General features: G+C 42.0%; 1 protein-coding gene across 2 annotated transcripts in view; it reads right to left on the bottom strand.

Moving 5' to 3' along the window:
• Window positions 1-14,323: 14,323 nt before the first annotated feature.
• The window catches only part of LOC139643377 (kazrin-like), a 36,585-nt gene continuing 29,350 nt past the window's right edge, over window positions 14,324-21,558 (bottom strand). Inside the window, exons 4-8 of one of the 2 annotated variants that reach the window (XM_071518513.1) lie at window positions 20,981-21,151; window positions 20,401-20,484; window positions 18,873-19,062; window positions 17,407-17,543; window positions 14,324-17,030 (exon numbers count right to left, since the gene is read on the bottom strand). In XM_071518513.1, the coding sequence (XP_071374614.1) occupies window positions 16,860-17,030; window positions 17,407-17,543; window positions 18,873-19,062; window positions 20,401-20,484; window positions 20,981-21,151 (753 nt within the window). In that variant the 3' untranslated portion in view covers window positions 14,324-16,859. Of the gene's footprint in view, window positions 17,031-17,375; window positions 17,544-18,872; window positions 19,063-20,400; window positions 20,485-20,980; window positions 21,152-21,558 lie in introns of both variants that reach the window. The other variant, XM_071518514.1, reaches the window with a different exon arrangement.

Below are 21,558 nucleotides of genomic sequence, written 5' to 3'. Positions count from 1 at the left end.
ACATAACGTCCGTATCAGAAGACCAAACATCAAACATAAAGACCCTCAAATTTGCAACATAGGCTAGTAATTTCTGGTCCATCTGGAAAAAAACACCTACCCAAAAATTCAGAATCAAAGAGAACTGTTTACTTTTGAATGGGTAGAAAAGGCAGCAAGTGTGCAGGTATCTGAAATGATACGCTCTCACCGCTCTGAGCTCTCGTATTAGGAAAGAAATCTCAGCCTTGAAGATATTACCGTACCTGCTGTTGTCTCACCAGAGCTTAGTTCCTTATGAGAGTCCAAGCACATGTTATCAATTTCACTGTCCGCAAATACCATGGAGACTCCTACATGATGGGTGTGTTTTATGGTAAAAAAATTTACAGCAGACTTGCCCAGCAATCACTGCTGCAACAGGCGCCTGTTGCCCAATGTCAAGACATCACAAGGGCAGATAAGGAAAGCTATTCTATGGCTTCCAGTTAAGTCTGTGGCCACTGTAAAATGAGAAGCTCTTGACATATTACAATATCTTGTCTATACAGTTATGCAATAATACATTCCTCTTAGGGCATACTATCTTTGCATCTACTACATTATATTACATCATTTAGCAGACGCTTTTTTCCAAAGTGACTTACAATAAGTGCATTTTGTCAACAGTAGTCAAACCAATTGTATATCACAGTCTTCATCAGCTAAGCCTTCAATAGGAATGAGTAGCCTAGCATTTGTAGAATCAGTTTCTAGTAAACTACAACTGTTAGCCTAATGTATTGATCATTACTTGTTACATCCAAATCAAACCAATTTACTGGTTTTGCAGTAATTTGTTGCGCATAGCAGAACAAGACAAGGCTCTTGCAATACAATGAGTCACAAGTTACTTGTTGTCCTACTGTGTGAGCTTTACAATATCTCAAAAATACTTTCATATTCATATTCCTAACATGGTCTTCATAACATGGACACCTCATAGCTTTTTTATGTTTGCTTGTTATAGATCAAGGGGTAATGGTGGAGGACTGCAGGAAACGTTTTAACATACTCAGAGGGAAGTCAGATTTCACTGCTGATAAACTGCAAAGAAATAAACTGTCTATCTGCAGGCTGCATGACCATTCAAGAACGTAAAATACTGATACCGGCACTCTGTCTTTGATACACCTACACAGTTTGTTATCATGCATGCAAACTATGTGCGTAGAGGGTCTGTATGTTCATGTCCAGACCTGCTTGCAGTAAGAGTGAGAGACTGAGGGGCAGAATAAGGTTAGTAAAGCCTCCTCTGACTCAGAAATACCCTCTCACTAAAGAATGTATGGCATGAGCCTTATACTCCGCCCTCCTCATGACAACTGGACACATGCAAAGCCACTGAAATACAGTAAAAAAAAAAAACTAAAAAAAAACTGGCTTCTACTAGCCTACACAGACCAGCATTATTGACAATGATTGTTACACTTTATGTGCAACACAAAGCTGAAAAAGAGTGTGTGAACTTGTCAAATATCAGCATGCCATAAACTCATCATAGCTCATGTTTTACAGTAAAGTAAGTAAGATATTGACAGGCCTGACATTCCACACAGACCTGTATACCATGTTATTTGTGTGTGTGTGTGTGTGTGTGTGTGTGTGTGTGTGTGTGTGTGTGTGTGTGTGTGTGTGTGTTTGGGGGCAATGGAATTCCTCCTAATTAACTGTGTCAGTTGCTACAGTCTAAAATAGCCCTGCTTATACAGGCAGACTGATTGGAAAAAAAAAGCTTGAAATTAGCCATCTTGCTCAGTTACTGTTTGTTAATGTTATTCACCATAATTTCTTGGGTCAAACGTTGTTATATGTTGTGCTGGGATATACGATGACATGATGTGCAATACTCTAGATATGGGAGAGCATTAAATTCCCATACGTTTAAGCAGTTAGTTAGCTTGGACGATAACCGTTAACGGTGTTAACGGTGTTAACACAGAGAAACCCAGGCTCAAATTTTAGCCTCGTTTCGACAACTACGCTGTGTTCGTGTCAGGAAAACACTGGTACTTTGTCTTAACGATACATCACGAAATGCGCAGAATACAATACAGAAAACTTTTACAGAAATGAAAACTTTTCCCGCAATGAAGCAACACACTGACTGCTAGCTAACGTTAGCTAGAAAACCCCCGGCATTAAGTTAGTTTGAGCTACACTTCAAGGGGTGTGGTATAGATGTATTCATCGGTGTGTGTGTGTGTGTGTGTGTGTATATATATATATATCTTTCGGCCTTACTCACCTTTGCATTATTTTTTGAAAGGTCCGGGATACTTTGGCAAATAGTCCTCTTCTCTTGAAAGCTGGGGAGTTAGTTTGTTTCCAAACTTTGCCAACACTGACACGAGTTAAGCCAGTGTCATACGGAGACAAATTGCATTGCGTTGAGAATCAGGAACTTTCCTTTCAGACGGATGGGTCCGGGGGGAGGGAGGGGGTTTGTCGTACTTCCAGTTTTAACCCTTTCACTGTCGTGTTTGTTGATAAATGCGAGCCTCTTAAAGTAAGTGGGGAACTGTGTTTGGGCCATCACCCCCCCACCCAAACCGGCTGTAGAATCCAAAGTCCCATCGGACAGCATAACGTGTTTAGGACACGCAAATAGACGAAAGTATCAATAGGCTAAATAACTATCTTTAAGCATGCTAAACGTTTCATGGGTAGCTTTTGTTGTCATACAATCGGTTTAAATTGCACATATGGAACAACTCAGTAGCTTGATCTACTTTATCCATGTCCTTGTTAAATATGTGTTAAAAGGAGCAAAGATGTCAGTTTCGTTTTGTGTTTCTGGAAGGTTGGTCCCTACTAGAAGACAAGTTGCCCACTCTTGACTAGATGTTGATAAAAAAAAATAAAAAATAAATGGTAGTAGTCACCAACGACCTGGATAAATTATCTTTGCTGATGGTTTACATGTAGACTGTACACCAGTGATTCACAAAATAGGGTTCGGGGACCAGCAGGGGTCCTTGAGAGGGTTTCAGGAGGTCTCCGAAAATGTGTAATGGTATACTTTCACTATTGAGAGAGCAGTCAGAGAATGTAAAAGGATGGCTGTCTGTACCAAGTCATATCAAACAATAAAAGTCTTCTCATATGGAGTTTTGTGGGGTGCAATCTTATCAAATGGAGATGGTCTAATGCTTATCTATCACTGATGCTGTGTGGAAATGTTTGTGACCCACTGTTCACACACATCACTATTGTCAGCTAATAAGATTGAACCTCACAATGATTAATTATCTACCACTTTTAACTCATTTCTCCAGTGACAAATGAAAATGTCTAATCTGCGTTTTACTTCCTCTTTGTAAATGCGTCACTGTGTGCCAGGCCAGTTAGTAGGAACCGCTCCATTACTGCTTTTGGGCACTTTGGAAAGTGATTCGCTGACCCTGCCAGCACTGTCATTTGATATAGATGGTCAGAAGTCAAGCATTTAGTCAATACACTATAGAACTGTGTGTACGTGTTGTGTATGTGTGCGTATGTACGTGTGTGTGTGTGTGTACGCTGTATGTTTGTTTGAAGAGGGTCACCCGAGACACAAACAATTCACTTTATCACCACTTCCTTATACCAGTTTCCTCCTTTACATCGGCCTGTATGTTACCATGCAGTGTAGGGGATTGTACTACTCCTGGCTTTGCAGTAATGACAAAACCAGTGTCAACCCTGGTCACTTAGTGTATTGTTCCTTTGAAGTGTTGTGTTGGGGTCTGGGGAGGTTCTCTTCCTCTGATCTTAAGACCTTTACCTTTTGTGTGGGTCCTTTGTTGTGCTACATACACACTCAGAGAGAGAGAGAGAGAGAGAGAGAGGGAGAGATGACCACAGTAAACCAGCCTTGATTACATCTGGTAGTATTCTGGCTTGAACCAGGAGCACTGTCAGCCTGTAATCAAATCAAGTGATATGTGAACAACTACAAAGACAAAATGTTACAGTAAAATTTGGATAAGCTTAATTTCACACTATATACTTTACAATATATTTTAAACAATGCTGTCTTGATTTTGTTGGTGCAGTTGTAATTTCACCTGTAATTATCCAACCTGGAGGAATGACGACAATAACGCATCTATTCACATGCAATCATTTGTCATTGTTGATCTTGGCTTTATGGTTGGCTATGACACATGCAACTGGATTATTCCACTGGAGCTGTCAGGAATGAGCAACTGAGGTATTTCCCCCATGGACCTTCACCCAACACGCCTGCTCGTCTTACTTACCTTCCAGATCAAATCTGTGATATCCCAGAGTACAAAGGGACATCACATAATGATTGGCCTGTTTTGGGTTTTTTTCCAACTGTGGGCGGATAACCAAAAGAGGTTTGGTCAGCCGTCTCTGTGGCTGTGAGGCACAGCAGCCAGCTAAAGGCCGTCGTTTTGGGGTGTGTCATCCCTCACTTACCACAATGAAACAGTCACCATGAATAAGAAGAGGAAGTTGCGTCATGTTTTATTGTGTGGAGGCAGTAACAGGGACTAGAACTAACCTGCAGAGAGCAGCGCAGTGAGTGATACTGGGCCAGGGCTGACTCACTGACATACTGTGAAATCAGTCAGGTGTATTAAATAGGTGCAATATTAGGTAAACATTAGTCTAGACTTTAGTATGGACTTCCCATTGCCTGGGAAGTGTTCAAACACACACTCCTCCATGCCATTTCCAGTTAAAGATGGGTGCAACAGGGCAATGATATTTGAGACATGGTTTTTATTTCATTATGAGGATCACTTTTAACCTTTCACATATTTGCATTACCTCATCTTTTATCCCATAGACTTCTATGGACGTACAGTACAACTGCGCAGTAATCTTTTGATGGCGTTGCTTGTCGATGTTCTGATGATATTTTTCCACATTTATTGTACAGTATAAAACATTAGAAGAGGGTGCTAATTCTGTTTAGACACAACAGTGTAAATGTGCAGGCTGAAAAATGACTATCAAACATACACAATATCATTTAAAATTCAGTTCAAGTTTTCTGTTTTCATTGTCCTCAGCTACGTTGACAAGGCATCACAGACAGCAGTTATTGAAAGTGAACTGAATGGAACATTTTACACTGTTATAAAAATTACTCTTTTGTCATGTTCTTTTGTCCTGTTAGTTGAAGCTGATTCACCAAAGTACCCTGTACATACAAACAGTCTGTCCCTTTATCTCTTACTCCCCCTCAGACAAACAGACTGCTTGTTAATAAGAACCACTAAACAAAAACAAATTGCTGAGTCATTTCCTGGTTTACAAAGAACCATAACACATAAGGAAAATAGAAAAATAAATCATCATTTAGCTTGAGTCCTTCTTCATCTCTTGAGTCTGGCATTGGGGAGTAGAAATCGGTGCCCTCAAAATGCTCAAATACCCCTCTCCCTCCTCAATGAGTTGTAAAAAGGTTTTTCTTAGACCAGGAAACTGGTAAAAAAACAAAAACCTTTCCCTCTAAAAAAAAAAGTGCATTCTGTCCATTAAAGGCTCAAACATCCCTTGTTCAGCTGCACATGGAAGACAAATGTCCATGATGTAGATTTAGATGTAATGAAGCTGATGTCTGGTGTTTGCCACACACTGATGACCTCACACATTGGTGACCTCGATACTGGTGTAGCCGCGGATCGGGCTCCCCTCGGTCCTGGGCGGAGTCTCGTCTCGCATCTCCCGAGGCAGGGAGCCATAACTGCTATGGCAGCTCAAGTCCCGCCCACTGCGGGCTTTGGGGCTGAACCCTACCGGAGGCTGGGATAGAAACAAGCAGGAGTTAGGAACTGTTACATTCATTTTTGTCTCAATTTCACTCAAACAATTGTCTTGTTTTGTTTTGCTGGTGCTATGACTACTGCCGACAAGATTTATCATAATGATCGAGTAAAGTCGATTTGGTCTGCTGTCATACTGTATGTCTTGTCTGCTCCATATGCATGTTGTTGTGTGCCTAATATGTCAATCCTGTATTGTCTAACTGTCTTGTAACATGTCAGCACTCGTCCACCAGATGCAATTCCTTGGCGAATAAAGCCGATTCTGAGTCTGATCTTGATTCTGCCACTCAAGTCAGGAGAAACTCTTTGACTCTAGAAAATTTTCCCAGTCCAATCACGTTCGCCCACCTTGACTGCCCTCCTCCTCAGAGAACCTTCGTCATCGGTGTGCCGGCCCGAGGAGCTGGGTGGTCTGCCCAGGGAGCTCTGGCGGAGCAGGGTTGGTGGCGTTCCCAGACCGAGCCGCTCGTAGTCCTGCTTGGCATTCGCCCTGCGGGGAGCAAGGGAAGGATCAGTGTGCTGGGGATAGCACCAAAACAGCTTTTAGCAGACACTAGAATCCACTCTTTTAGAAACTTTAGAGATGAATACAACATGCAATATTCACAATCTTCAATGTTGTCACAAATAGTCCCACTGAGGTCAGAGGATGTCAGTGGTGTGTGATACAGAATCACATGAACATAGTTTAATGTTATCAATGTAACAGTGTAGCTAATCTACTCACACAAAAACAAAGGCTGAGTATCAATAGCACTGTGGCTGAGGTCTATCTTGAATATCTCGCTTTCACTCTCTCTCTCTCTCTCTCTCTCTCTCTCTCTCTCTCTCTCTCTCTCTCTCTCTCTCTCTCAATTCAATTGCAATCAGGTTTATTGGCATGACAAGTAATTTGTGTGTTGCCAAAGCTTACATAAATAATGGTAACAATAACTGATAATAATCATAAGCAAAGAAAATGAAACTGTAACCGCAGACTGTAAAGAATAACTGTAAACGAATGCAGATCAAACACATTATGCAACACAAAACACACAGAGAGTCACATTAATTCTCATCTTCTCTCTCTCTCTCTCTCTCTCTCTCCCTCCCTTCACCTGGCCGGCCCAATCAGGCTTTTCATCTCCTCAATGAGGTGTCGGCGAATCATGTGCTTGCTGCTGGGGATTCCCAGTGCTGTTGCCATGGCATCGGTGTTGAAAGTGGGGTCAAGCACCATGACGGCTCCATGCACTCCACTGCTTTGGAGACTCTCGGCAAACTCCTGGGCAGACAGGTAGATACAGGTCAAAAAGTGATTTATTTCATTCAAAAAGTCAAATCTAAAATTATTACGGTGTAACTAATAAAACAGAATTCTGCGGGCGAAAGGTGATATTCTCTCAAAAAATTATCTTGCTCTGTGAGAAAATATATTTAAATTCAATAATTGCTGTTTAATATCAAAATTAAAACTCCCTGAGGATATTAACAGGATGTCAGTCCAAACAGTCTTATCTCTATACACCCTGAATGTTGTCATGCCTTTTAATGGAAACAGGTTTTCCTGTGCCAAGACCGTAGACAATGTTGACTTTGGATATTCATATTACAGCATCTGCATAGAAGCTCTAATCTCAAAGGATTTGTAATCAACTAGTAGCAGCTTAGAATTACAATAACAAAGGCTTTCTATCACTCTCTGGAGATAAGAAGCACCGAGTAAACAAAATAGCCTCCGTTCACCACAATGAAAAACACATGAGTATTATATAACTCTCAACACATTAGTGTCTTTTTAGTATCATTATTTCCTAAAAATTATTTGCTTGATTGCATGTACTGTGATTGTCCGCAACTTTTATGACTTTGCAAGCTTTAGTTTGTTTCAGCGTGTGAGTACAAAAGAGCAAACGCATCATTTGCATACTTGTTAAACCTGCTAACAGAATGCTTTACATGTGGTCAGCGCATACATAGTATTCTGTTGTATCACCTCACAGCCATCTCGGTAGGCAAATAACAGGTGATTGTAATAACTTCACATGTTATCATAATCAAATGTATATGTGCTGGGATACAGACAGGGGGTGAATGGTATGTGTTTATGTATCTGTATGTATATCTGTATGGAGTGGTTATCTATGTTTCTGTGCATGTACTGGCTGTGAAAACAAATTTCCTGCGCCACAATAAAGACTATATCTAAATGACAGTCACAGCCAGTGAGCTGTGTGTATGGTAATGTTAGGATATGCATGTGACATCATGGTAATACTATGAATAAGGTACGTTCTTTATCTCTGTCCCCACCTTGAGATCAATTTCTCTGATCCACCTGATGACCCGATGAGAGGTCCAGACCAGTGGATCCACATTCTGGTGCTCACACTGCATCCGGCGATTCTGGAGTGCCTGGGATAGCATTGAAACACACACACGCACACATACACACACACACACACACACACACACACACACACACACACACACACACACACACACCAAAAACAACAACCTCTTCATACACCTGAAGGGTTCCATTTCTACCTGCCATTTGAGCAAAGGGTATAGTCACTGTATTCCTCTGCTTGTGTGTGTGGTGTGTGAAAACGGAACAGATTCTCACATACCTCCTTGTCGAAACTGAGCGAGTGCAGCAGCTCGATGCCCAACAGCAAGCTGACCTGGTGGAACTTCTTGGTGATGTTGAGGTGGCGCTCGAGATCGCGCCGTGTCAGGGAGTTCAGCATGCGCCCGTCCACCAAGTGGGTGTGAAATGCCTGGGAGTACTGAGGCAAGCCCACGTCGCTTAACCAGGCCTTGGCAACCCAGTGGTGGTCCATGTCTGCAGCCTTGGACAGCCTGCAGGGAGGGGAGACGTGTGCCAATTTCTTGATAACCTGTAATACTGTTCATAACATTTAATTTTGCCATTATCTTAATTTTCACTGTGACTCAGAAACAAGCATAGAAAACCACCTGACAACAAATGCACTGTATTATGAAACTGCTACATACAACTTCAATATATCAAGTATTTTCCTGACCTTAAAATAAGCTTAAAAATAGTTGCAAACATAGTGAAAATGTGGCCTTTAATGAATGTGTATGACTAACCATTTTACCTCAGGATTCAGAGTTAATATTATGGCTTCACTGAACACTGAAGTAGTATTTTGGAGATGTATGGCTATAATGAGAGATGTAGATCCCACACTACATTATGTACATGCCTTGACTATATATGTCCAACAGATGGCCCTCTCACACTGTCATGAATTGCATATTTACAGTATTTTCAGTGTGAGAGTCACAGAGAAGTGTCCGTTTCCCTCCCTCACCCTCTGCCGTTCTCAGCATCTCTGTAATCCTCGATGGCCAGGCGGAGTTTCCTGCGGTGCATGGAACTGCTGACTCCTAAACCCAGCTCCAGGTCCTCATCCGTTAGCCCCAGCAAAACCTGCAAAATGTCAAGGTAACATTGTTACACTGCACTCTTTGAACTTGAACTAAAGCCACACAATCTATGTGTCCTATAAAATCGCCAAAAGCTTGGTGACAAGCAAGGTCGGTGGTTTCAAAATAGTGGATTGAAATAAAACAATGTGTTGCTGACCTACATGTATGCCTTTGTGCACAATAAAGTAAAATGATAAGTGGAGTCTATTATGTCTCGTTAAAATATTGTATAATAATTGAATGTAAAGTTCCATGGCCCTATCAAGCAGATAAGTCAGCCTACATCATGTTGATGGTTTGGGTCCCACCTTGCCACTCTTGACATTTTCTGAGCAGGTGCGAATGTACATGGGCATTGCCATGACAACCTCCAGCCAGGCCTGCACAGTGCCCGCCCTCCACTGGGACATAGGTGTAGTCCTGGCTAGCTCCACCTGCTGGAGGCGGTCCAGCTGGTCCTCCGATCCATCTGACAGGCTAAGACTGAGGCGGGTGGGGCTGGAGAGACTGTCTGAGTCTGGTAGGTGGGCGAGGGGAGGGGGAGACATGTGGGTGAGGCAGTTGTGGGTGTGAGTGAAGGCAGAGGTGGTAGTGGGTGTAGTGGGCAATGAAAAACAAAAGTGGATTACAATAGATTAAAACAAATCAATTCAACATAAAATAAAATCAACCAAAGGGAGAGAACTGGGTGGCACCTCGTTTCCTCAAAACGAACACGCTTTAACAACATATTACACTTTTGGCTGCATGACAACAAGCCAAGAGTTTGCCAAGGATGTTGTAAACAAAGTTGCCACTTTTACAAACAAGCTTCCCACTTACCAAGTCCATTAAACGGGCAGCTGTTTGAGCGGCTTGAATTAATATAGCTCGTCTGTCTAAATTAGCCTGCAGCAACTGTTGCATGAAAACAAAGGGTCTGCAATTTAGAAATTCCTGTTATCTGTTTTGCCTCGGAATTGCGATGTATACTCAAAGCCCCTTTAAATTAGTTTTGTGCATGCTAATTCCCTGTAGACTTGTAATGCTTACCTGTTATTGTACTGAGTTGGCCCAGATATTTCCTGTTTACATTTTTCACAACAGATTTCCATGTGTGGATGGGTAATCAGGCCAGGAAAGTATTGGCCAGCTAAGCAGTTCACTTTGGTTCAGTTCAGTTTACCTGTGCTTTAGTTCAGCAGTGTGAAACCCATTTCATTGTGATCACCAGTGGGTGGCAATCTAGGACCATTTTTGGCCTGGGCTGTAGGCACAGCACCATACATTGCCCTCATGTTGAACATTTTGAAGTGTGCATGCCTGGAGGCGTGGCTTATCGAGTAGAGGTGTGAGGTGTTGCTTGGTTTGTGCCTAAGACAGGAGAATGGCCCAGCCATCACTGGGAACACCTAGTCTTGCTTATACAACAATATGGCCTTACAACAATATAGCATTTTCCTTCAAATAAGACAAAAAAAACACCCAAATATCTCATAATCAGTGTTGCATACCTTGTCCAATATTTTTTTAAATCACTATTTCACCTCAAAAACTTCTTCTTGATGCAGCCCTCAGAATAAGCCAATGCTACATGGACACATATAATATAATGGCATATAAATGCATACACCATCATCTCCAACCTAGCTTATTCAAGAATCTAGGCTGCATCATCCACTTACACAACAGACACATCAATAAAGCCTTCTGCTCTCCTGCCAAAAAATGACTAGAAATTACCATTCTTAGATGAAGATTCAATTGCTCCTATATGGCTCAACAGGTAAACACTGCCAGGGTCGGGGCTTTGTTTCCCACTGGGGCCATCAGTGCTACAACTGTTTGGACTCCTGGTATTGTAATGCTTTGGATAAAAGGATCCACGTAATGGCATAAATGTTTGTTTTAATTGTAGTATGCATATGAGCTCGGTTATAAGGGAAGGCCACAGAATCTATTAAGCAACTGTCTTGCCTGTTGGGTGCTTGACTCTCTGCATCCACTTTGTTTCAACAGTTATCTCAGTGGAACAATAAAGACTAAGTACTAAGTATTCAATCCGCATGTTCTTTCTGTTTTCAACACTTCTCCCTCTGCTTGTGTTCCCTTGTTTCTGTTGTTTCCAGCAAAGACAGACAGAAAACGCAGGGCAACACCAAGATGAGACCTACAACCCTATAAAGAGTCTGGAGGAGAGGAAATGATTTCATGCCCGGTTCAAGGAATTCTAACATCTTGGGCAATAAAACTGCATTGCAGGTGCAATCCTTGTTCCACTTCATCCCATTCACATTCTTCAAATGTTTTTGGGTAGCCTATACGCTACAATATTGCTACTACACTTCTCAAGTTGAAGTTAGTCTTAAATGCACATAAAACTAAATGTATTAGGTTGTATACAGCCTGCACAAAACGTCACCATCCTGACATTAGGGGGGACTGAATTAGAAAAAGTCTTGTCCTATAAGTATAAGTACATGGCTGGATGAAAAGCTATCCTTTAATATACAGAAAACCTTGTGAAGAAGCTTAAGCTTAAACTGGATTTTTACTTTCGTTTTAAGAAATGTTTTTCTTCCTTTGAGGCAAGATAGAAGCTAGTCCAATCCACAATTTTGACTGTGTTAAACTATGGTGATGTCCTATATATACATGCATCCTGCTCATTGTTACGCAAGCTAGATTCTGTTTATCACGCATCTCTGCACATCATTTGGAATGCTAAATCGCACACTCATCGCTGTAGCCTTCATGATTTGGTTGGTTGGATTTCACTGTCGCCACGTAGGAAGCTTCACATGTATCTTTTTATCTACAAAACTATTCTTGGTAAGCTTCCTTCCTATCTCCGGAACATGTTGTCTCTTGCCTCAAACAGCTACCACACTAGATCCACAATATAAAGTGACTAGGGTCAACTCTGATTTTAGCAATGCTGCCTTCTCTCATCATGCACCCTAGGCATGGAGTAACCTACAGTATCGATATTAGATTGGAGACACTGCCCCAATCAAGGATTTTAAATATCTTATTCAGAAATATTTCCAGGAACATTGTAACTGCTTTTAATAACAGACAAGGCTGCTTTATGTGCCCTATGTGACTTGTAATGTATGTTATATGTGTTTTATGTGTGGTATATATAATGTGTGTTTGCTTATAACTTATTCATGCTGCTGCCTTGGCCAGGTCTCTCTTTTAAAAGAGATATATCTCAAGAGACTTCATGGTTAAGTAAAGGATAAATAAAACCAAAATAGACATTTTCTCAAAATAGATCCACAATTGAATGATTGGGGGGCCCAAATAAAATTATTTTATTAAACGTGACTTGAGTAATCCATCTTGAACTGGATGCTTTTATGTGCTCTCCTAAGAGCAATGCATAAGCTGAAGGTGCTCCTCTAAGTGCCCCTCTGAGAGCAATTCATATTGAGCTGAGTGGATTTGCTCTTCCACCAGAAATGTACTATCGAGCAGATACAAGGTCTCTTTTCAAACACCGGAGACTGAGAGAGGGCACGGCACACTCCTCCAGACCTGCAGACTTGATTGACATCCGTTTAAAGGCCAAACTGTTGCTGTGGAGACTGCTGTGACCCGAGAACTGGGCCCTCTGAGAGACACCATCCCTCTTATTCGGTTTTAAAAACTCCTCGCGAATAGAGTGGGTTAGAAGAACATCTGAGCTGTGTGGCTCCACCACTGTGAAAAGATTTGTGTCCACTCAATATATTCTTCTATGTTTCTGAGGCCGTAAAAGAACAGTGCTTGGTGTGGAGTGATTTGTAAAGCTTGTGAGGGAATGGTTGGTATAGAGAGATTATAGCTGTATGTACAGTTCTTATAAGACACAAGGGACTTGTCTTGTGTAAGTGATCAGTCCCTTTCAGTTGTTTGTGTAAAGGACCTTATCCCCACGGCAGCCATTTTGAACTTTGGTCACACAGGTGGGAAACTCTACCAGAAGAGCAATTATGGCTCAGATGTAAATTTATCATTTCACAGATTCCCCACTGAAAAACATATTAGAAACAAATTAATCTCAACAATCCGGAGGGATATAGGTTCACATTTTAAGTTAATATATTTGGCCCACTATAGCTAGATACCGGAATCTACCAGAATCTAGCCTATAGCGAGCTAGTAGCTAAGTAGCTAGTAATCTAGCTAACGTCCCTGCTAAATTCAAGCAGTTGTTGTTGTTCCCAAGATTGCTAGATAATTTGACAACTGTTAGATCTATCTGAAGTCCTCACTTAGGCCTATCTGTTGAAGTAATGCCAGTTTTATATAGTATGCAAAACCTCCGGGTCGAGTTTCTCACCCTGAGTGTGACGTGCTCATGGACGCTGTGGGAATAAGGTTAATAAACAACGACAAAAAAAACTTGCTAGTGCCCTCAAAACAATATTATATAGCACATAATTATTTTAGGATGGTATTTGAATTGGATCATCTGATATAAAAAACAAACAATTTTCATTCAACTTGAAGAAGGGCTTAATTCGAAGGTCACTTTTTGATGTTTCTGTGAGTTATAAGGCATCTGCAAACACAGTTTGCAACCCAGCAGCACTAATTTTGAAATTGATTGGAACCAATGGACCTTAGTCTTACTGGGATGGATTGATTACTTGGGTCACATGACTGTGTCCAGAGTCCAGGGGAGGTCAGACAGGAGGGGTCAGTATTAGAGGTTAGGGGTCAAATCAAAGCAGAATGTTATTGACACCAGTGCTGACACACATGAGTTCTGCTCCAACAATCTGTGATGGCTTCCTTTCCATCTCTTCTCTTTTCTGATCATTTATTCCAATGTGGCAGAAGCGGAGGGAATGCTTTTCAGTGCGAGTAATGAGGTAAAAGTGGGAAAGAGAGGAAAGGAGGCCATTTGGAAGCTTTTGGGATGCAGTCCGGTCACAGATGGACTTGCAGGGCTGAGGGAAGCTGTCACGCGTATGTTAAAAATGGCAGCCCCCAGCATAAAGGGAGGTATTAGGATTAGCGCCATACCACAACAACATGAACAAATACACACACAAACATCAACATAGGGAAAGAGAGGACAGCCACATGGAAATTCAATGTCATTTATTTTATTTTAAAATAATCTTATTTTCTCACTTAGTTCTTTTGAGTGTAATTTTGTTGCCATGCCTTTAAAAGTTCTCTGCTACTATCCACTTCTAAACATCTCAGGACCTCAAAACAGAAGTCCTCCATCGAGGCCTACATCTTTGACTTTAAATAAAACTCTTTAATAATAATAATATTAATTTCATTTCTGTAATGTTATCTCATTTACAAAAAGTAAAATATTTGCCAGAAAAACATGAGAGAGACCTTGGCTCACAACATAAAACGATACAGTGATTCTCATTTGATATGGTACTTTTATCAGGAGAGGATTATCAAGGCTGGTTGAATGAAAAAAAGTTATCCATGATGTACGTCTAGCTTACTAATGTTTAATGAAAATGAGTGTGTTGACAGGTTGAGAAACCCGTCATTGTCCTTATACACTTTATCTCATGACTTAACTTTGAGCTACTGTAGTTAATCACCTCTAAATCCAATATCTTCAACTCCAAATGTGGGTTGAGCGAAGGGTTAAATCATAATCCTCTCACTGCTAATATGGGCGCTCTTTTGACAAGCATTGTGGTTAAATACAGTTCCAATGTAATCTGTGTCTCTATACTGACTCAGGTGAGATTGACAAATACCCGGTGTTAGTTTAACATCAGGGAGAGAAAAGATTTCCTGGGGGGCAGTGCAGACTCCAGCTCAATCCAGTGAAAGGATGAAAATAATCCAACGTCTGTGGCAATTCTTTTGCTTGGAGAAACACTATTAACCTTTGGCACACGGTTAATTGCTTTTTTCAGCAAAGGCCTGAACTCGGCATCAGAATTTCTGGCGAGTCCATGAGGTCATGGGAGAAGGTATGCATTTGCCTCGGACTGATTAGCCTGCCTAAATCTGGTTCTAAACCTCCAGGGATGGCACTTGTATTGTTATAAATAGTTAATTTAGCATCAACTCCATGCTCAGGCCTCTAAATTGAAGCTACGGCTTTCTAGTCTTGACCATCATTCTCATCATATCTACTATCAATTAAAAGTTACCATAATTGATTGAATTGAAGTTTGTGCTATCATTTATTTTGTGATAATAGGTGTCATTTATTTGTATCATAACGTTTCCCAGTATAATTCCAATTCCGAAAACTCTTTCAGTACGTGATTCTGAAGAATGAAGCTGTAAGTTCCTACAGCGAGGGAATGGCAAAAAGATCTCTTGAATAAGCAGAATAATCGTTATTTAATGATTGAAAGCGGGTTCTCTCTTTGACTTAACTTTGCTGACCTTTCATAATTCTTCTGCAATGTAATTTTGGTCGGTGCGCCTTTCAGGTGCAGATTCAAAAATTCAATTTCTATCTCAGGATGCTTGTCTCCTCTTGAACATTAATCAGAACATCCCTGAATAACACAAGGTCAGTTTTGTGAGTCTAATCATTTCATTTTAAATGGAGGAAAATCATGAATGAACATCAGGAAATCAGTAACTGACCTCTCTTTTTTTTTTTTTTTTTTACACAGACAATCTATGACCTTTTCAACAGCATATCCAGAGGGAGACATTTCTGTTTAATAGGGGAAAGGTTTTGTTCACCATGCATTTGGGTACCGGGGCTACATGCATGCATATCACACATGCTTCTCAACAGATAGAAAACACATTGGTCAATTTCTTACATTTCCTGTTTGGCTTCATGTTGCTGTGGAACAAATAGTTCTGCAGAGAAAGCTTAATCCTTGCTTAGCGGTGTCTTTGAAGTCTGATTTGAGCAAACATGAAGGAGTGCCTCCCCACAGTTTTGCTGGTCGTTGAGGGAGGCATGGTGCAACCAAATTGGAGGTGGATTTGAGGAGTCTGCATGTTGCCTACAGGAAACTGTTCTCATCATGGCAGTGTGAAAGGGGATGGACCAAGCAGGACAATAAACAAGGAGGAGTTTAAGTTAAAAGGTAGTGAGGGGGGGGAAAACATGTCAAAAATAACAAAAGGCATTCAGGACAAAGAGACATTTACAAGCACAAAGTGCACATCAACTGTTATTTACAAGTACAGCAGTCCTTCAAGTTTCCAGTTGATTGAAAACAAAAAAAAGTCAAAATGTAAAGAACAATTAAAAGAATCAATAACACAGCCATTTTGGAGGGCAGATACAATAGAACATATCCACATCTTAGCTGTGTCACACTGCCCACTCTATTTACAGTACTGTACATACATACAGGTGCAATTTGCTCGTAAGGTTTACACTTCAGCGAAGCAAGACGCGCCTCAGGCTTCTGACATGGCCTCTGACCATGGACAACACGTACATGCACACACTCTCACACACACACACACACACAGACACACACACATCTGCTTGAGTGAGTGTGAGAGTGCACACGCACACACACAATAATGTCCATACACATTGACACCAACATTCACCTTTAACAACACTCATCCACCCTCGAACACACACACACGCATGCGCATCAACACTATGCTCTCTTCCACCAATTGCCACAAAGGCTCCTCAGGTGGTTCGTTCACACATGTGTGTTTTTACCAGTCTGCATCTTCCTCTATGTAATAATCGGGGGTTGAAGTACCATCAAACAAACCAGGGTCCAGGGACTTGCGCTGCTTGCCCCGGGCGAAGACACGCGACAGCGAGCCCAGCCCCATCTTCTCTTTCTTCTTCTTACGCTTCGCCTCCTCCAGATCTTCTAGGGACTGAAGAGAGAGAGCGAGAGAGATCAGAGGGAAGAAGATGAGATGACGAGATGGGCAAAGGAACAGAGGGGATGCGAGGGCCAGAGAAGTCGGCGAAAGGGATGGAGAGTGAGCGAAAAAGAGCAAGGGAGAGATAAAGTTCACAACGCGGAGAGGAAGTGAACAAGCTGCCAGACATGCACTTATTCACAACCCAACAACTGACCTTCAAATAAATCATCACAAGTCACAGTTGCAAAGTGAATAGACTGCAAGGGGCATGCATTCACTCAGCCGGAAAGATGGCAGACGGAAAGGCAGCGGCAGGGCACTAGAATAGTAGGCTACTACGAAGGAGGTGATTACTTGGGAGGGTGCGATGGTGGGCAGCTCTTACATTGCAGAGGGAGTGGGTCCGGTGGCGTGGCGAGTTGATGTCGCTGGGCGTGGACGAGCGGTCTCCCTCCACAGCCGAGGCGTCGGAGATGATGGAGGGCTGGCGGGAGTGGCAGGGGCTCACCCGCACCGCAGCCACTAAACAGGACGAACAGGGAGGGAAAAGTTGTTGTGTTTGGGCACCAAAAGTAGCGTAGTTAACACAGCATACCTGACTCTCAACAAAAGGCACAACACCCTGAGACGAAAACATATGAAACCTTTCCCAACCAAAACCTTCAAATCATTTGCGGTTGCAAAGCGGCTGTGAAAACATTGTCACAGAGGTTGAGTGGCTCTGTATAAAGTGTGAGTGTACTAATTAGGCTGAAACATATAGCACAACAGATGGCATACCAATTTGGGCGATCGTGACTGTTATGTATGCTTCCGCCTTTTCTCTTCTTTGTCTGCTTCTTTCTCCAGCTGTCTCCAATTAATCTGCTACCTGTTTGCACCTGTAACCCTTGACAACAAACTCTGGCAGTAGCCATTCTTGTTTACTGGCTATGTAAACAAGAACTCTGGCAGTAATTCTTCTTTAGAGGAAGGAGGTACCAGTAGTACTGTTTTCACCGCTCTGCTTGGTTAGGTTTGGTTTCCTCTTATCTTTCTGGTAGTTTAGGGGGAATATCTCAGTCCAACGGCGCACTGTGTGTTTGGCCAAGGCACTTCCCCATCTTTTTCAGTTTGGCTGGGCCTCCTTAACTGTTCAGGTATTGTTTTTTTTATCGTAAAATAATTACTTTTGCCTCCAAACTGAGGTTGGTGCCTGTTACATGCTATATTGCTGACCTGATGTGTAATGCGGACCCCATGTGAGCTGTGGTTCAGTGAGGTCATGGCAGTAATTATTGGATCTCCTATGGTGTATGAAACCAGTCACATAGTCACATAGCAAAATGTGAACCCAGCATGTTTAATAGCGAATGCTGTGAGGAGCAGTGAATAGTAGAAATAGAAGTTGGGGGAGCTCAACTCAAAAATTAAAGAATGACAAGGGAGGTGGAAAAATCTGGAAAACTTGAACACAATTTATGCATTTCATTCACTTCTCATTTTGTGTAAACAATGCCTTTAACCATCCCTCCAGGAAGTGGTCCCATACTAAACACCCAACCAATAATCATTTGTTTGTTGCTTAGACTGATGGAGGTTGTAAAGCCAAAATATGTTCACGGTGACTGCGGAATAAAGCTCACAAAATGTTAATGTTTAAATGTTTACATGAGCGGAGCCTGCTTGGTGGCCAACAATGGAAGAATGAGTTTGTACTGAGCAGATTGCAGGGGTCAATGAGTGAGTGTGAAGCAGCTGAAAAACAGCATGCTGTTCCAGCAAAAATAAAGGTAAACACCCTCTGTGAGTCAGTTCATGTGCGTGTGTGTTACTACATACAGGATTAGGGTGTGTGTCATGTTGTCCTACCCTGTCTGTCGGTGGGATGTCCTGTGTGGACATATAGGGTCTGCTGACTCTGTCTGATGGCAGCAGTCAGGGGAAGGTCCGCCTGCATCACCCACTCCTGGTTGTTGCCGTTGACGACCGTTTCCGTGGGCATGGCCAGAGAGTGACGCTTGGGCACATCCTTGGTCAGGGTGGCTAGTGACTGTTTGGCCTTAGGAGGGTAGACAGACATACAGATAAAAACACTCAGAGAGAAATCCAACAACAAGCAACAATCTGACATTTTTTCTGGAAAGAAATCCTCATAGAAATTGCTGTGGTTTCTGAGTTGATTATGATGATTTGATATGATAAGTCCATATGCTGGGTAAGAAAATGGACATAAAATGAAGCTTCTCTGGTGCGTTGATTTTGAATAGGCTTAATACAAGAACCAAAAATGGGAAATCCGCACTCTCTCGATTGCTATATCTTGATTGCTTCATTTTACATGTTTCAAATAGAAAATGTAAAGCTTGGCAAACTTTCACTTTTTTGGGTTCTTGAGTGAGTTTTGTACAAATATCATGGTTGTTATCGCTATTATAATTCATGTCTATGTTGTATGTGTACGCGCCCTATGCAAATGTACATGTGTGTATCATTATGTAGATCCGTGAATACAAAATCCCACTACAATGCACTGTGTGCGCAAGGATGTGTGAGTTTTCCCCTGGGCTTCTCATCTGTTTGCCGCCTCATGAAAAATGCAGCTGTATTCCTGTTCGTCTTTTGTTGTGCGAAATCTCTCCCTACCACTCCTGATGCGGAGCTGAAAAAACGGACAGAATATCTGGAGGATGTGTTTGCTGCTTGTTGCCGTGGGGGGTGGGGAGCTCGGAGAGAGAGGGAAGCAGTGAATAATGAAGCTGTTCTATAAGTTTAATGAATACATGTGCCTAGTCACAAGAACACAAGTCATCCTCTGTTAGCTGGCACAACAATGGACAGCTGGAGCCTTGGGATGTGTGTTTTGTGTCTGTCAAAACTGTGTGTGTCTGTGTGTTTGTATGCATTTTGGTTAGACTTGACTTGTTAATGTTGCTTGCTAGAAATCTTGCTGTTGTGCATCTCTTATCATGCCAAGCGGCGAGCTGCAAATCAACAGCAGCACAGTCACCGTCATTACAATCATCTCTACCTACCAGCGGTCTGACGATTATCATTCATCGTCCTCCACATGCAAAACAGAGAACAATCACAAACCTTCGGAGCAATCATTAGTTGTCACAAGATTTTCTGTGTTTTCTCCCAAGCATTTCCCCAACAATTCTTTCCCCCCCGATTAGGCGTAAAATCAACATTCAAATCATCCACAATTGGAATCCTTGGGATCACTGTTGTTAGGATCACTGGGATCAGTGAGGGGCGGCTGGGGGTGTTAGTGAAACACGTGCAATCGGGGCGGGGGCTTCCCACGACAACCAGGTCACAAGTAGGAGAGGTTTCCAGGGAGCAGAGGGGTCAAAAAAAAAAAGGTCAAAGTTAAAGCGGGAGGGGCCTGTCTTACCGCCGTGACCCTAGGAGAGGAGTCCCTGTCGGCAAGCCGGTCAAACACCCGGAACTCCATTCTCTGATTCACACAGTTACTGATCTGGGGGGTTGGAGACATGAGGGATGGCTATACTGTACATTCAAAGACTTTCCGTGTGTGATTTTATGAATCCAAAATAGTGCATGTTGATAGAAAATATAAGAACACTGCAAGAGATCACATACAACCATACAACTTGTTTTCATTGTTGTCATTGTCAGTGGTTCCAACAGCTGTGGTGGACATGTGACTGAGCCGGGATAACTCTGTAGTTTAGTTCAGTTCAGTATTAATAGTTAGAGTGTAAGACCTATATAAGTGTCCTTCTCCTTTCTTTCTATTTCCTTTCATGCAACTTTAAAGGGCTTCACTATCCTCAAGGACAAGTTCCTCACATGGAAAACACTGCAATCTGTCATATCTAGCATTAAACTCAACAATGGCGAAGGCAAAAGCACAGATACAAGGTTTTTCAAAAACATGAATACTAAGTGGCTGTCTCTCTGTCTCCCTGTGTGTCTTTTTATCTATCTGCCCCTCTATCCGTCTGTCTCACCATGGCCAGCTCGGCCTCCAGCTCCTTGATGCGGTTTTCTTTGAGGTCCAGCTGAGAGCGCAGCACCCCCGTATGCTCCGTGGCCTCCTTGGTCTGCCGCCGCAGGTCCCACTTCTCTCTCTCCAGCAGGTCCTTCTCCTTGGCCAGCGCCTTCACCGCATCCTCACTCTCCTGGTGGAGGAGGAGACGGGGAGATAGTGATGGGTTGGATCAATTGTTCCAACAATATTTTACAGCATTTTATTTTGTTGTTGGTTTTTTTTGGGAGGTTTTTGGGTTTTTTATTTTATTTCTTCTAAATTACATCAAATTTCTAGGCTATAAATAACAATAGCCTAGAAATTTGATCTTACTATTCAAGCAAAAACAATGGCCATTTGGCCATTTGTTCATTCCTGCCATTTTCAGGAAAATGGGCTGATTGTGGAAAAGGGAACCCACTTGAAATAAAATTACAAATTTTTCACGAAACTATGATTATTTTGTTTTATTTTTTTTTTTGTTTTTTGGGGGCGGGGGGGCATATTCGATATCGCAGAAAATAACGTGATATTCGATATTATTGAATATCGGCTCAA

Source organism: Centroberyx affinis, unplaced genomic scaffold (genome assembly GCF_046629955.1).
Source record: "Centroberyx affinis isolate AG114_WGS23_722 - 3 ecotype Tasmania unplaced genomic scaffold, CSIRO-AGI_Caff_v1 ptg000588l_1, whole genome shotgun sequence".
Classification (NCBI taxonomy): domain Eukaryota; kingdom Metazoa; phylum Chordata; class Actinopteri; order Beryciformes; family Berycidae; genus Centroberyx; species Centroberyx affinis.
The sequence above is the reverse complement of the archived record's forward strand: the minus strand, read 5'-3'. Positions and strand labels throughout refer to the sequence as shown.